The sequence below is a fragment of the Heterocephalus glaber genome, unplaced genomic scaffold (genome assembly GCF_053883595.1).
Source record: "Heterocephalus glaber isolate CG9 unplaced genomic scaffold, H.glaber_assembly_v1.0 deba00001454, whole genome shotgun sequence".
NCBI classification, from domain to species: Eukaryota; Metazoa; Chordata; class Mammalia; order Rodentia; family Bathyergidae; genus Heterocephalus; species Heterocephalus glaber.
In genome coordinates, this window is record NW_028258303.1 from 6453336 (window position 1) to 6468531 (window position 15196).

Sequence of the window (15196 nt, forward strand, 5' to 3'; positions counted from 1 at the left end):
TATGTAGGCAAATGTAATTTCATTAAACACTTGCTACATAGTGTTTTTTGGCTTCTGTTATTGTTTTTTGCTTTCTGTAGCAGTAGGAATTGAAGCTGGGAACTTGTATATGCCAGGCAAGCACTGTAGCACTGCATTATGACCTCAAACTCCTTTTCCTTTTATTTATTGTCAAATGGATGCTTTACAGGTTTGTTGAAATGGTTATTTTATGAATCTGTCTAGAGTTTTTGTTTTTTTCATTCTTACATATAAAATTTTTAAAAATTAATAGAGAATAGGGAGGGTTTTCCTGATGGGGGATGTTTTATATGATGAGGGTCCTCTCGGTATCATCACGAGAAAAAACCTAAATGGCTGGTTCCAAAAAACCTGAATAGCATTGTTAAGTCTTCCCTAGAATTGTGAGAAAGATCATTATTCCAAGACACTTTAGAAGTTGACTAACTTGCTGCTATCCTCAAAATAAAAATTGGAATGCCTTAAAAATTAAGTTAAAACAGGCTTTGAAATGAGTTTAAGAGACCTATAATTCACTATAAGTGTCACCAAAAAAAAACCAAAAAAAAAAAAACCCTTGAAAAAAAGAAAAAGTAATTGGCAAAGACTAAGACATTTACAACCTTCTCAAGTGCAATCTACCATGCTAAAATCAGGGTAAACTGAATTTGGAGACAGAAAATGACATTTCAAACACATAAAACAATATGGTTTATACATAATCTCTTTTATCTTTTTACCTTAAAAAGCTTAGGGTTGAATCTGATGATTAATTCCCACATATTTCAAAATGTGGTACATAGATCACATGTATTCTAATCACCAGATAAGCTTGATAAAAATATAAATTTCTTTGTATACCTAATAATTTAACAACTACTACAGATACAAGAATAGAAAAAAAATATAAAAGGATATGGGAATTGGGAACTCAAATTCCTTTCATTATGACAAATACTGGTTTTAAAAAAGGTAGTAAAGTATGCTCAGATTTAAATTACAGTAATGATAAAGAGTGTGAAGAAATTCAGACAAGGTCAAAGAAATGATTAGAGATTGGAAAATTAGAATTCTGTTCTGACCTCTGAAGTTGAACACCAAGCCGTGTTTATACTGGATGATTTTTAAGAGGTCAAAGTTCTGCTAGGGATTTTTAAAAATTCCTCTTCTGTCTCCGTGTGTGTTTGTGTGTGTGTGTGTGTGTGTGTGTGTGTGTCTGTGTGTCTATCAATGGTAAAAAGAATGCACTATTCTTTTAACTCATTTAAAATTTGTATTTCCATGTGAACTTTCCAATAAATCTCCAAAATAAGGAGATTCTTTTCAAAGACTAAAAAAGGATGACTTTGTAATATGTTAGTGCTACAGTGTCGAAATGCCATCAGCTTTTCCTGCCCCGTACATTTCAGCTGCAGTTTGCCCTGCTGTGAAGCTCAGTACAGCCACCATATAAATTCTTTCTCTTGATGGAGGCATTTGGCAGTTGGGGGATTTCCTTCTTGGTCCTCAGTCAGCAGTGCTGACATTTGGGGGTAGTCCAGCAGCAGTTCTCAAACTTTAATATGCATAGGCATCACCCAGGGACAGTGTTAAAATTAAGGTTCAGTGGATGGGATTGAAGCTGAAGAATATCATTTTGAACTAGTTTCCTGGAAATGTTATCACTGGTCCATAGGCCACACTAATGCTCATTAATTTATAAACACAGTTTATTACTAACAACTTTTGTCACAGAAAAAGTACCTGCAGGATATAGAATAAACCCATCATCTTTGATTCCATTCCAGAGAGCCAATAAATGTCCTGATTGGAGACAGTAGAATGGGTCCACAACCTTGGTGAGGACTGAAGTTTCCCAGAGAAGCAAAATAGACCCTGATGAAAAACAGGGGTTAAAGTGGGAGGTGGAGTTTGCAGAACACTAATGTCCCTGACAACACAATTTTCTGGCATTATTAGAGAAACTGGATTTGGGCTAATAATGACAAGACTGACAAAATTATAGTAGTCTCAGCTATTGTCCTTTCTGTCTGTTGAGGAAATAAAGTTTAAAGACTTAAGAGATGCTAAAGAACTTTCTTTTTTGCAGTGTTCACTTTGGGTTTTTCAGACTTAATGATGTTTAACTTCATTAATATTGTTACTGTACAAATTATAAACTTTACAAGGTTAATACTCATGACTCTTGTTTCACAATTTTTGTTTCTTTACTTGTCCGCCCAAAGAATAATGATCATGGTTCATTTTACAACTCAAAAAATTATTCACCCAGTTTTCCCAAATGGAACATATATCTTACATGGCAGGGTTTACCTGCCACAATATATGCCAAAAATTATCTTCATGTCTTTTTAGCTAGAGAAAACTTATTTCATAAAGTTCAAATATATTATATTGGCAATACATGTATTGTCTTTGGAAATGAGAAAATCAAACCAGAAAACTCCTTGAGTTTTAATAATGAAATGGCTATAGCCCTTTCCTAGTATTTAAAAAATAAGTATACTAATTTATTGTAAAATTAATTCTATACTTATCCTATCTTCTCTCCACCATCTTGTCTTTGTAACTCAAAATTCAATTAATATCAGATGCATCTAGTTATTTGTAGTGACGATGCCAAATGAAAGCTATATACACTAACCACTTAATCTCCAGGGGTGTGTTGAAAACAACAAAAAATTCAGATGTGGGAAAATTCTTATCTATTTTGTTTTAAATGTTTAGAATAAAAATAATTTAAAAATCAGGCTTCCTCAAGTCTGAAAGAAGCTAACTCTCTTTTGTATAAGTAACATTTCTTTTACTATGTCAGCCTAATATAAAATAGAAAATTGAGGTAAATTAAGGTGTAGAGGAAAGGGCAGATAGTTCATACTGAATTCCTTTCCAAAAGCACTTAGTTCATACTGAATTCCTTTCCAAAAGCACTTAGTTCATACTGAATTTCTTTCCAAAAGCACTTCAGAGACACAGAAGTTGTGATGTGCGGGTAACAGACCTACAATATAAGAAAATGACCATAGGATTCAAAAATACTTAATCAACTGTAATAGAATAATCCTGTGTTGCTTGCTCAGCACTACAAGTATCCTTATGTTCTCAGATAGCCATGGATGAAGCCCCCCTTGAATCAAAGGCTGGGAGGAAAATTATGAGCTTGGAGAAGGCTCCCATTCAATAATCTTACAGAACCAGCCTTATTGATTGGTTAATAATTTGACCAGCACAAGTGCAATCATCTGTTTCCTCCAGCCACTCCATTATTTTCCACTGTGTAGGTGGAGCCCACAAAACTGCTAGAGAATGAAGCACAGCTTGGAAGGAGTATTTTACAGAGACATGGACTCTGCCAATAGTAGGGAAAAGTAAAACAAAGAACCACGAACAGATGGTAGCATTAAAATATTACTGCCAAGTAATTATATAGTATAATTCCTTCAGGAGCAAATAATGGTCAATCAATCTTGGTACCAAAGCAAAACAGAAGAGTGGGTTTTAAATATAACATTTGGAGTCAGTCTAGAATCAAGTCTAAGCTCAATTTAATAGCACTGCTACAGTATCTTGGGTATACTCTCTAAATCTCAATTCTCTCCTGATTGAAGTGATGATAAAAATAATTCTTACCTGATAATATCTGAAAATCACACAAGATAATTTCTGAAAATTATGTTACACATAAAGCCTGTCTCATGTACACTCACATTTAGGTCTCAACTATTACTCTCAACTATATCTCAACTATTTTCCCTCAGTTTTGAGAAATCACTATTTGTAAAGCACACCATAAATTTAATAAAATTCTGAGTACATATGCTATTTTATTTATTTATGCATTTATTTATTTTGGCTTTTTGAGAGAGAGTCTAAGTATATAGCCCAGCCTAGACAAATGCTTACAAACTTCCTCCCTCAGTATCCTGAGTGTGGATCACAAGTGTGTGACACCATAGCCACCAGGATACGCTATCATTTAAGATATATTCCAAGTGGACTGGGGATTTAGCTCAGTGGCTCTGCTGCCTGACCTGCAAGCACAAGGACCCAAGTTCAATCCCTGGTACCCCCCCAAAAAAGTTATATCCCAAGTGTAAAAAAAAATTCTTCTGATTAAAGTCTTAAAATGAATTCTCAATAATCATTTATTGTGTTAACTTCTGTTTTACTACAAGGTGTATTAGTCAGCTTTTTGTTGCTGAAACACAATGCCTTACACCCACAATTTAAGCTAGGAAAAAGTTAACTTGGCTTGCCATAGCAGGAGATTCAGTTCATAGTCAGCTGGCTCCAAAGCAGAAGTGCCCTAGTTGAAGGAAGGGTCTGGTGGAGGAAAGCTGCTCCTCCCATGATGGCAGGAAGCAGAGAGTTAGGGGAGGAGCCAGAGAGAAGATACACCCTCCAAAGACATGTGCACAGCGACACACCTTGGCCAGCTGGGGAGGTCTCCTAACTGCACTTGGCCATACATGCATCACTGCATGCTTGGTTACAGCATCCCATCTCTGAACAAGACTGTCAGGGGACATTCTGGATCTACACTGTAACACAAAGCTTCCAGGGGGTTCAGTGAAAAAATTTATGAATTCATGTGTGGCTGTGTATGCATGTGTGTTTCTATTTGCATAAATTCCAAAAAATAAGTTAATATATAATATGAACAAAGGAAATATATATATATACAATTTTTGATATGATGTATATAATGTACATTGTATATATATATTTTTTTAGATAGGGGCTCACTATATAATTCAGGCTGGCCTGTGATCTTCCTGGCTCAGCCTTCCAAGTGCTGAAACTACAGGCATGTGCCACATCAGGTTAGAAAGTTTTAATATTAAGGAATAAGCCCTTATGTCTCATTAGGAATAAAAAAGGAAAATCTTTAATGACATTGTTCCCAGACATATGTATTGAGCTCTCATTCAGTATTTTTGTATTGATGGTTTAAAAACCGATCATACCCAACCATTAATTTTAATTCATCACAGCATAGACTTCTAAATCATCTTTTAGCAAATCTGCTGATTTAAATCTCTTCATTCAGTTTATTCAAAACTTACATCTAGTCTAAGGTACAGAGTTAGTAATTTTTAAACTTCAGAAAAATAGCCTGCACATACCTAACACCCTGCCAAAAATAGTGTGTGTGAATATTTTCCTTATCAAATTTTAACCTCAGAGCTGCTCAAGTTGTACGTGATAATGCTCTTACATATAGACTTTTAGAAATTTTTTTTTTCTTTTGGCACCAGGGATGGAACTCAGGTCCTTAGCTTGCAAGGCAGGTGGTGGAACCACTGAGCTAAATCCCCAGCCTAGAAATTTTAAAATAATATATTATTACAGGGGAGTTAAAGATCAAAATTCAAAAAAAATAGATGTGAGTTAGATATGGAAATGCCTTTTCTGTAAGGTAACTTAGTACCACAGAAATTTCAAGAATTTTATAAAAACCACATATATCTCTGGCCCTAATAAATTGATTCAACCTTCTTCTTTTTTACTCTCAGCATCCCAATAAATAAAAAACTAGTATGTGACAATGACAGAAGTAATGCAGATTTAGATAATGTCACTACTGAAATTTTCACGTATTTCAAAGACATTCCATGTTTTTCAATTAAGCCACATATCAAATACCAATCTAAAATGGTAAAATCTTTCACAAAGCAGCATTCCCCCCATCTCTGTATGCACATACATTATTCTCTTCCTTCCCTCACCTCTGCATAATGAATTGTAGCAGAATACACATTATTGTTCCCTCTTGGGGCACAAAATACAAAAGGAACAAGATTCACAAAAGGTGAAACAATGGTGACAGAAGAGAAAATACAACAAAGTCAGTATCTGTTAAAGAAAACACTTTGCAGATGAGAGGCCTGTAGCACAGGATGAGTTTATATTTGGCACGTATAGTTTTCTTTATGGCCAAAGATAAGACTAAGAATCCAACTGAAGAGACAAGTAAGGACGTGACACTTCTTCCCACATTATTATCATTTGTCTTTGTAATTATTGTTTTGCAAATGATAAGAATTGGTCTGTCTACAATCTCTAGGGCAAGGTGCAGTGCTGCAGGAAGAAGCCACGTGATAAAAAGTCATGCATGAGGCCAGTCTCACCGGTGGACATCTGTTGTATGTCGTGCACATTCAGAAGTCCCTGCCATGGATTTAATGCTCTGTTGTTGCTGTCTTGAAATTTTAATATTTCTATGTTTGAATTTGTGTTTTGTAAGTGAAGTCTGGTAGGACGATGAAGTATGAACTCAAGCAAAGACACTGTGTGGAACAGACTATCGGTCACTCCTTGTTGCCCTATTCTCATAAGGTTTTTCTGATGTCCCACTAGCGCAGATTTCTGGCGCAGTCAGGACTGAGTGCTTCTCCAAGTGAGTACAAAGTGTATCTCTCTAGGTCTGAACGGGCAGGCACACTAACAGCCCCGAGTTGGTTTCCATGTGAGCCTGAACCTGCTTCAAACACAAAGAAGAAACTTGAAACCTGAGAAACCCTACTGTATCTTCTCATACTAGTGTTACTGCTTTCTGATACCCAATCGCTTATGCTAAAAATGACAACACAGGAACGTGGAGTAAGTTAGGGTGACCATCGTTCCTTTTATTTTTATCGCTTCTTACTAAAAAGGTAAATGTAGGAAAGGTTGAGAGAATGCTCATGCATCAGGAAGTAAAAGCAAAACAGGTGAATTACTTTTCTTTTTCTTTTTTTTTTTTTGGTACCAGGGATGAACTCAGGACTTTCTGCTTATGAGGCAGGCACATTACCACTGAGCTAAATCCCTGGGAAGGTGAATTAATTTTCCACAGTGTTACCCACGTTTCCAGTAAGAATGAAATACACATGATTTAAGAAGACAGAAAACATGAATTGTATAATTTTGATGATTCCATATCTTGTTTTATGTTCTTATATTTTAATGTTCTCTAAAACTGTCATTGGCCAATGTCAAGTTGGATGAAAAAATTAATGGTAACATTTTAAAATTTAAATTATCTTCTTTATAGAACAAGATAAAATTAATAAATTAAAAAAATGAAAATAGAGGGAGAAGCCATTGAAGAAATGATAATAGAACTTTAATAGTGTATTTTTCCTCCCCTTTGAACTCCAAAGCCCATATTTGGCCTTTGCTCTAGGGCTCACAAATAATGCAGACAGCAATGGATATAAAGGACTTGGAGTGGAACCCTGGCTTTTATACTTGTTGAGAGTACAGTTACCAGGTGCACAGAATCAAGAGTCATTTGGTGATAATATTTCACTTTAACAATAAGAATTGAATAAAATGAAAAAGGGAGAGAGAGAGAGAGAGAGGAAGAGGAGAAGAAGAAGAAGAAGAGGAGGAGGAGGAGGAGGAGGAGGAGGAGGAGGAGGAGGAGGAAGAAGAAGAAGAAGAAGAAGAAGAAGAAGAAGAAGAAGAAGAAGAAGAAGAAGAAGAAGAAGAAGAAGAAGAGGAGGAGGAGGAGGAGGAGGAAGAAGAAGAGGAAGAAGAAGAAGAGGAGGAGGAGGAAGAAGAAGAAGAAAAAGAGGAGGAGGAGGAAGAAGAAGAAGAAGAAAAGAAGAAGAAAAAGAAGAAGAAGAAGAAGAAGAAGAAGAAGAAGAAGAAGAAGAAGAAAAGGAACAAGAGGAAGAGGAAGAAGAAGAAGAGAAAAGAAAAGAAAGAAAAAGAGAGAAAGGTGTGTAGAAGAAGCCAGGGCCCAGTCTCATTCTTTTGCTTAGGGTTATGATTCAGAAATCAAGCCAAACTGTGGCTGCTTGGAGTCTTGGGTTCAGTTGACACCAACAATCCACAAATGGAATTACATCAAATTAAAAAACTTCCAGACAGCAAGGAAACCCCCAACAGAGTGAAGAAAACATGCAGAATGGGAAAAAATGTCTGTCATCTATTTTTCAGACAGAGGACTAATATCTAGAATATACAAAGAACTAAAAAAATAGGGCCCCCAAATTTAAAGACCCAATCAAAAATGGGCATTTGAAGTGAACAGACACTTCTCAGATGCAGAAGTACAAAGGGGCAATAAATACATGAAAAAATGCTTATGGTCACTGGCCATTGGAGAAAAGCAAATTGAAATAACAAGTGTTATTTTATAGGATTCCCTCTCATTCCAGAAAGAATGGCCATCATCAAGAAATCAACCCATAACAAATGCTGGCGAGGCTGTGGGGGAAAAGGAAACTTTTATCATTTTTCATGGAAGTGTAGATTGATAAAACCACTATGGAAATCAGTATGGATACTCCTCAAAACCTAAAACTAGAAACTCCACTGACCTAGCTGTTCCTTCTAGGTATCTTCCCCAAAGAGTTAAAGACGTCATACTACAGTGATGTATGCAAGCCTATGTTTATAGCAGCACAAGTTATATCAGCTATATCTTGGAAACAGCCTATATGTCCATCAACAGATGAATGGATAAAGAAAATGTGGTATTTATATACAATAGTGTACTACTGTGGCATAAAGAAGGATAAACTTGTGTCATTTGTAGGAACATGGATGCACATTGAGACCATAATGTTAAGTGCAGTAAATCAGATACAGAAGCTTAAATATTGCATGGTTTCTCTAATATGAGAAAAATCAATATATAAATAAAGTGCAAAATAAAAGAGACAACAGGAAATAAACATTGAGAGAAAAGTTACTGCTATCCAGCATGAACAATGTGTGTAAAAGTGGTTCTTGATTTAGCATAATTGTCTTATGTGTTTTATACATACAGGTTTTTGCCTATTAGTCTGGTTGTCAGGCTGTTTATATGACAATTAACTTTATAACGACTTATAAGAGAAATAAATGAATCTGATGCTGGCAAAATAAAAGGAGTGTGGGGAGAAGGGAAAAAGAAAAGAATTGACATGTGTTATGTACATGTACCAATTCCCTACAATGAATGTAATCATTATGGACTGCAAGTAGGTATTAATAAAAATTTAAAAATAAAGTTAAGGCTCATAATTCTATTCCATTATTAATCACAGACTGCTCTCAGTAATGTTTGCTTGCATTCACTTCAGTCCAGAAGTGACCCTTTATCTCCTGTTATTTAACAACACTTGTCATTGGGCTTTCACTCACACTTGCTCTTGAATCCTTTCTTCCATAGTTATTCCTTTAAAAACCACTGACAGGCTGCTGAGTTTCAAATCCACATATCCAATCTACCTAACACTCCTCTATGCTCTCAGTCACCTGCTTACTGGACATACCCCTTGTGTCCTTTACATGTCCTCAAACACATTAGACCTACATCAGTTGTGCTACTCACCTTCCCAAGGTTAGCGTTTTCAAAAAATCTTTCCTTGTTTTCTTTCTCAATTTAGTAAATAACTCTATCACGTCCAGTCATCCAAGCCAGAATTTCAGGTTTATTCTCAACTCTTTCCTCTCTTTCACCCTCCACATCCAATTAAACACCATTTCCTGCCATTAGTGCTTCTTAAAATCCTTTGAATCTCCCTTTGTTTTTATTATTTCTATACACCATGACTCCTGAGCACACACCTGCCTATTTGATTTGGATTATTGCTCTTTTCACCTATTACCAAGCTCTTCCCATTTATCTCAGCACCACACTATCTGAATATTTTTAAAAGGCAAACTGGATCACAAAATTTCTTTGATGTTAAAATTGACTAATAATTCTTCACAAAGAAAGGACACAAGGTCCAATATCTTTAATTTGTCATATAATAGCTTCAAACAGGCCCTGCCTTTTTCTCCACACTTCTCTTTTGACTTTTTCCTGCTGTCTTCTGTTCTGGCCATATGAAGCTACTTAAATTTCCTAAAGTTGCTCGCTCATCTCTTCTCCATTGTGTGTATACATCTTCAGTACTTTCTGTCAGCACGAGTTATCATCTTTCAGGTTAATTCCTATATCACCTTCCTTCACTTTTAGATAGAACACTTGAATGGTTGCTGACAAATAGTTCAAGATTCATTCCCATTATAGTAATAAAGTGGTTTAAAAAATGGGAAATTTTGGCTTAATTCAGAATTTACTATAGTAGTAGAGATGTAGTATCATGTAACTCTATCCAGGGGAAGGCACCCATCAGAACAGATTAGTGGAAATGTTACCTTTTAACTTAGTGTAAAAGAATAAACAGGCATCTGCATGGCAGAATAGGGTGTGGAGCAGAGATAAAGCTATTCTCTACAGAGTACAGAGTACGTGGAAGCCAAAAAGAAACAACACAGTTAGAGAGAATTCTACACAGCTGAGAATGGTTGCACCATCCTGGTGTGGCAGTGGGAATTAAGATATAAAACCATTTCAGGAGAGATTCAGGAAGCAGAATTCAGTGAATAACTGAAGAAAAGAACAATGAAAAGTAGTTGGTGATGAATATACAATGTGAAGTTTAGTCTAAAATGTGAATAATTAAGGCAATTCCAAGTATAAAGACTATCCACAGATGTTCAGAAAGATGGAATTGTGACCTGTGGGAACCCAGGCAAAAACAGCCAATAGGTTGTCAAAATACTGAACTGAGAGATTTGAGAAGAAAATATAAATAGAGATAATTATAAAGCAAGGAAAGAAGGGCAGAGAATGGGGCCTTAAGCAATATCAGCAGGCACGATAATAGTAGGAAAAGAACTCAGCAAGATCCCTTTTTAAAACCAAGCATATAGAAGGGAGATAATGAGGATTCTCTGAATACTCTCAGATATTCAGTGAAATCCAATCACAACTACTCCTTGTTTCTTAATCAGGTACTTTTTCATATATTTTTTTTTTTTGGAGACAGGTGCAGCTATAGTTCAGGCTGTCCTGGAACTCACTATGTCTCAATCTCCCAGAGTGCTAGAATTACTGATGTGTGCTACAACATGTGGGTTTTTATCAGGTACTTAAAGATATTTCCCTACTTAAAAGCACCATGATATAAAAGACTACCTCTTACTGTCTTAACATTGCACTCAGGATTCATTTAGGCAAGCTAGATTGTTTTAAAGAAAAGTATTGTCTATAGCCAGGCTATCCAGAGGAGATATTCAAAACAGTTAACCACTGTGGATAAAGGAAAGATTAGCCTACAAATACAATGTTTAGAAGAGAAAATGATAACCACTAAACATTTTCTAGTTGTGGAGTCAAGGAGCTTTGATCAAAAGAGCTTAAGGTTTCTGACAAGGGGTTAGGGTAGGGACAAGAAAACTGGAGGATTTTAAGCTATGGAATTTTTATGTATTTGAACTTCTCCCTACTTCCTATTTGACTACACAAGATATTTCATAGGTAGATAGATAGATAGTATTTCTCATATAAAAAAATATTATAAGAGAAACCATTTGGTATTTAAACTTGTATGTCTGACAAAGGTCTACTATCTAGAATATATAAAGATTTGAAAAAAATCAGACTCCCCCAAATTCAAAGACCCAATTCAGAAATGGGCATCCAAAATGAACAGACATTTCTCAGACAAAGAAGTAAAAACAGAAAATAAATATATGAAAAAATGTTCAACATCAGTGGTCATTAGAGAGATGCAGATGAAAACCACACTGAGATTCCACCTCACCACAGAAAGAATGGCTGGTATCATGAAATCAACCAATAACCAATGCTGGCGGGGGTGTGGAGAGAAAGAAACCCTTCTCCATTGTTGGTGGGAGTGCAGACTGGTGCAACCACTGTGGAAATCTGTATGGAGATACCTCAAAGAACTAGGGCTGGAGGTCCCATTTGACCCAGCTATTCCCCTGCTGGGTATCTTCCCCAAAGAATTAAAAGAATCGTACCACAGCGATATATGTGCACCCATGTTTATAGCAGCACAGTTTGTAATAGCTAAAGCTTGGAAACAGCCCAAGTGCCCATCAACTGGAAACTGAATAAAGAAGATGTGTGTTTTTTTTATAAAATGGAGTACTACTCAGCCATAACGAATGAGAAACTAGAGCCATTTATAGCTAAATGGATGCATATTGAGGCCATACTCCTTTTCTTTTTGGTACCGGGGATCGAACTCACGTCCTTGCGCTTGCGCAGCAGGCAGCGAAACCACTGAGCTAAATCCCCGGCCCTGAGGCCATAGTCTTAAATGAAATAAATAGGATACACATGTGTAATTACCAAATAGTTTCTCTAATGTGAGAAACTAAAAGTGTAAATAAGGATGAAAATGATTAAAACGAATAATTGATAATTTGAAATAGGAAAAGGTTCAAAGGGGTAGGGGTGGTGAAAGGGGAAAGGGAAAGGGAAGAAAGGATAGGAAAAATTATAAGAAAGAAAAAAATGGAAACAAAGTCTATGTAAATAGGGAAGGGTGGTGGGGGTGAAGGGCGCATAGGTAATGGGGGAAAAAATAATAACTAAGATCCACCACGTTTAGGTACAAACATCCAATGATAAATGTAAATGTATTGTATACCTAAAATGTACCAATTAATATAAAAATTAAAAAATAAACTTGTATGTCTGACTTATTTCACGTAACATAAATTGAAATTATAAATTATGTTGCTATAAATATAAATATGCATTTATTGTTATAATATAGTAATTTTAATTCTTTGGGGAAGATAGCTGTGTCAAATGGAATTTCTATGTTTAGTTCACTGAGGAATCTCCACACTGATTTCTATAGTGGTTGTACTAATTTTGGTTTCATTTATACCACCAGTTTATCTTAGTTTGTTGAAAAAAGTTTTGTGTTAATGTATGTTTCTGTTTTGTTAGAATCTTTTTGGTTTATATCTTGAAATCTGAGTAACCAGTTTAAAGCTAATTATATATGGTGTAATAAACTATTGTTTTTCTTACTATTTGATTATGAAAGTTTGTTTTATTTTTTGTGAAATAAAAAATGGAGGGTTTGTAGCTGAAGATAATTATGAACTGTTGTGCGTCAACTCATATGGTTTGTATCATTGCTGAGTGGGACATTTGTTTAAAAAATTCTCTAAAAACTTGTACCTTAATGATGAGATGGCAATATTGATGGAACCTAATTTTTAAGCAAGAGAATTGCTATAGAAAATACTTTTGCAGGGAAAGCTAGTTTGTGAATCATTTGTTTACTAATTCATCCAAAAATACCAAGTGCCTGTTTTATGTTAGATGCTATACAAGGGGATGTATGCATTAGTTCTGGAGAGTTGATATACAATACTGTGCCTATAGATAATACTGCATTTCACACTTAAAAGTCTGTCAAGAGGGTAGATTTCATAATAAATAGCCTTATCCAAATGTAAAAATACCCCAAAAACTTTAGGGCTAGAAGAATCTTAGGAGAGGCCTAATTCTATTTTTTCACAGGAAAGGTGGGAAAAATTAAAATCAGAGGTAGTTAATGACTTATTAATTAAGAGTAATCACAGTTCTCGCCTATAGCACTTTGCTAAACCGAGTCAGTAACACTGTTTCCTTCTAATCTGAGACACTGTCATCTTAGCTCATGACTGTAGTTCCTGCTGGAAGGACAGCAAACGCTTTATGCCTTGGAGTGGAAGGAGCATATCACACATTCATCCACGTCACACTGGCCAGACAGCTACATGACACCTACCTCTCTCACGAGATGCTAGGAAATATTATCTGCTACTGTGTTTTAGAAAAGCATAAAATCAGTGTGTAATAGTGAGCCTCCTGCACTTCTCTGATTGGAAGAAGACACCTGGGCTTTTTCACCTGTGCCTTGAATATTGAACATGTATGAAAGTTAATGCTTAAATCACCTGGTTTGGCAAATTTCCTCAACAGAAAATTCAGATTCAGAGCTTCTTCTGACTTTAGTTATTTTTACCACCCCATGGAAGCATCTATGAAGTTATTTTTTTAAATATATATACAATTTTTAGTTACTTTACATGGAAGACCATTCGAGTTACTGGTGCATAGTGTTACAGGAAACTAGAGGCCAGAATATTATATTTATATTATGTTGATTTTATCTCTCATAATTTTTGAGTTTTTTATTCTGATCTACCTTAATAGATTAAGCATTACTATTCAAAATATATGCAACTGGGCCAGGGATTTAACTCAGTGGTGCCACCGCCTGCCTTGCAAGCACAAGGTCCTGAGTTTGATCCCCAGTACCAAAAACAAAACAAAACAAAATAAAAACAAACAAACAAACAAAAAACTCCAAAATATATGCAATTATTTTGGGTTTATTTCCTATTATTGTTTATATCTAGACATACCCTGAAAGCCTTATACACTCACAGGCAGGACATTTGAAAGGTGATTTGACGATGGGGTCTTTATAGCCAACCTACTGTTTGACAGCAGGGTCTGGTCAGAACAGACCAGTCACTAAGGGTGTGACCCAGAAGGGCCTATCTATTTCCCCAGCTCCACCCTCACCCTCTACTTCCCATCTGCCATGAGGTAAGCAGCTTTCCTTTGCTAGAAACTTCCGCTAAGCCTCCATGCCTTGGAGCTAGCCAACTATGGAATACAAAATGAGCCAAAACAAACCTCTTCTCCTTTAAATTGTGGGCGTTAGGTACTGTGTCTCACCAATTAGAAAGTAACTAAGACATTTTCTATTTTCTATTTAGGTTTCAAAGTAATTGTTAAGATGGTCAGTAGGACAGATTAGGTTAGTAGAACAAATGAACATCATAAGCCTTCCTCCAAGAAAATCCTGGTAAGCAAGGACAAACATGTAAGTTGCCTTGGATGTTTCTCTTTATCTTTATCAGGTTTTTCTTTCTTTTTTGTGTGTGAAGGTGCTTAAAGACTGATATTTTATAACTACCCAAAACTCTTGAGCCATTTACTTTCTAGCCATAAATCATATCTTCCCTTTCCAAACTAGGTCACATGCAGATTAGATCTTTACCATTGCTTACTCTGAGGGAACATGTTACCTATCACCTACCAGAATGAGCCATTCAAAGTGAGTTCTTTAACCTATTGAAATTCTGGCTGATAAGAAGTGAGCATTGCTAGAGGATATTCTTGGTTCCAGACAAGCTTGAAGCAGCAATAAACAGTTGAGCAAACTTTAAATACACAGTGAGCTCTCATGCCAACCAGTATGTATCCACCTGTTCAATTAAGCTGTAGATAATTATAAATATCCTCTACTTCTTTCATTTCTAGGAAAATTATACCTCAAGTCTGTTTCATCTCATGCTTTTCTTGGAAAAGCAACTGTGTACTCTGTCATCTTTTTTAAGC

At 35.8% G+C, this 15196-nt stretch overlaps 1 protein-coding gene across 5 annotated transcripts in view; it reads right to left on the bottom strand.

Moving 5' to 3' along the window:
- The window catches only part of Grid2 (glutamate ionotropic receptor delta type subunit 2), a 1480136-nt gene that overhangs the window by 660720 nt on the left and 804220 nt on the right, over positions 1-15196 (bottom strand). For 3 of the 5 annotated variants that reach the window (XM_087215774.1, XM_087215773.1, XM_087215775.1), the window contains exon 5: positions 1744-1875. The exons of the other annotated variants lie outside the window; for them this stretch is intronic. In XM_087215774.1, the coding sequence (XP_087071900.1) occupies positions 1744-1875 (132 nt within the window). The remainder of the gene's footprint in view (positions 1-1743; positions 1876-15196) is intronic. 5 annotated transcript variants of the gene reach the window in all.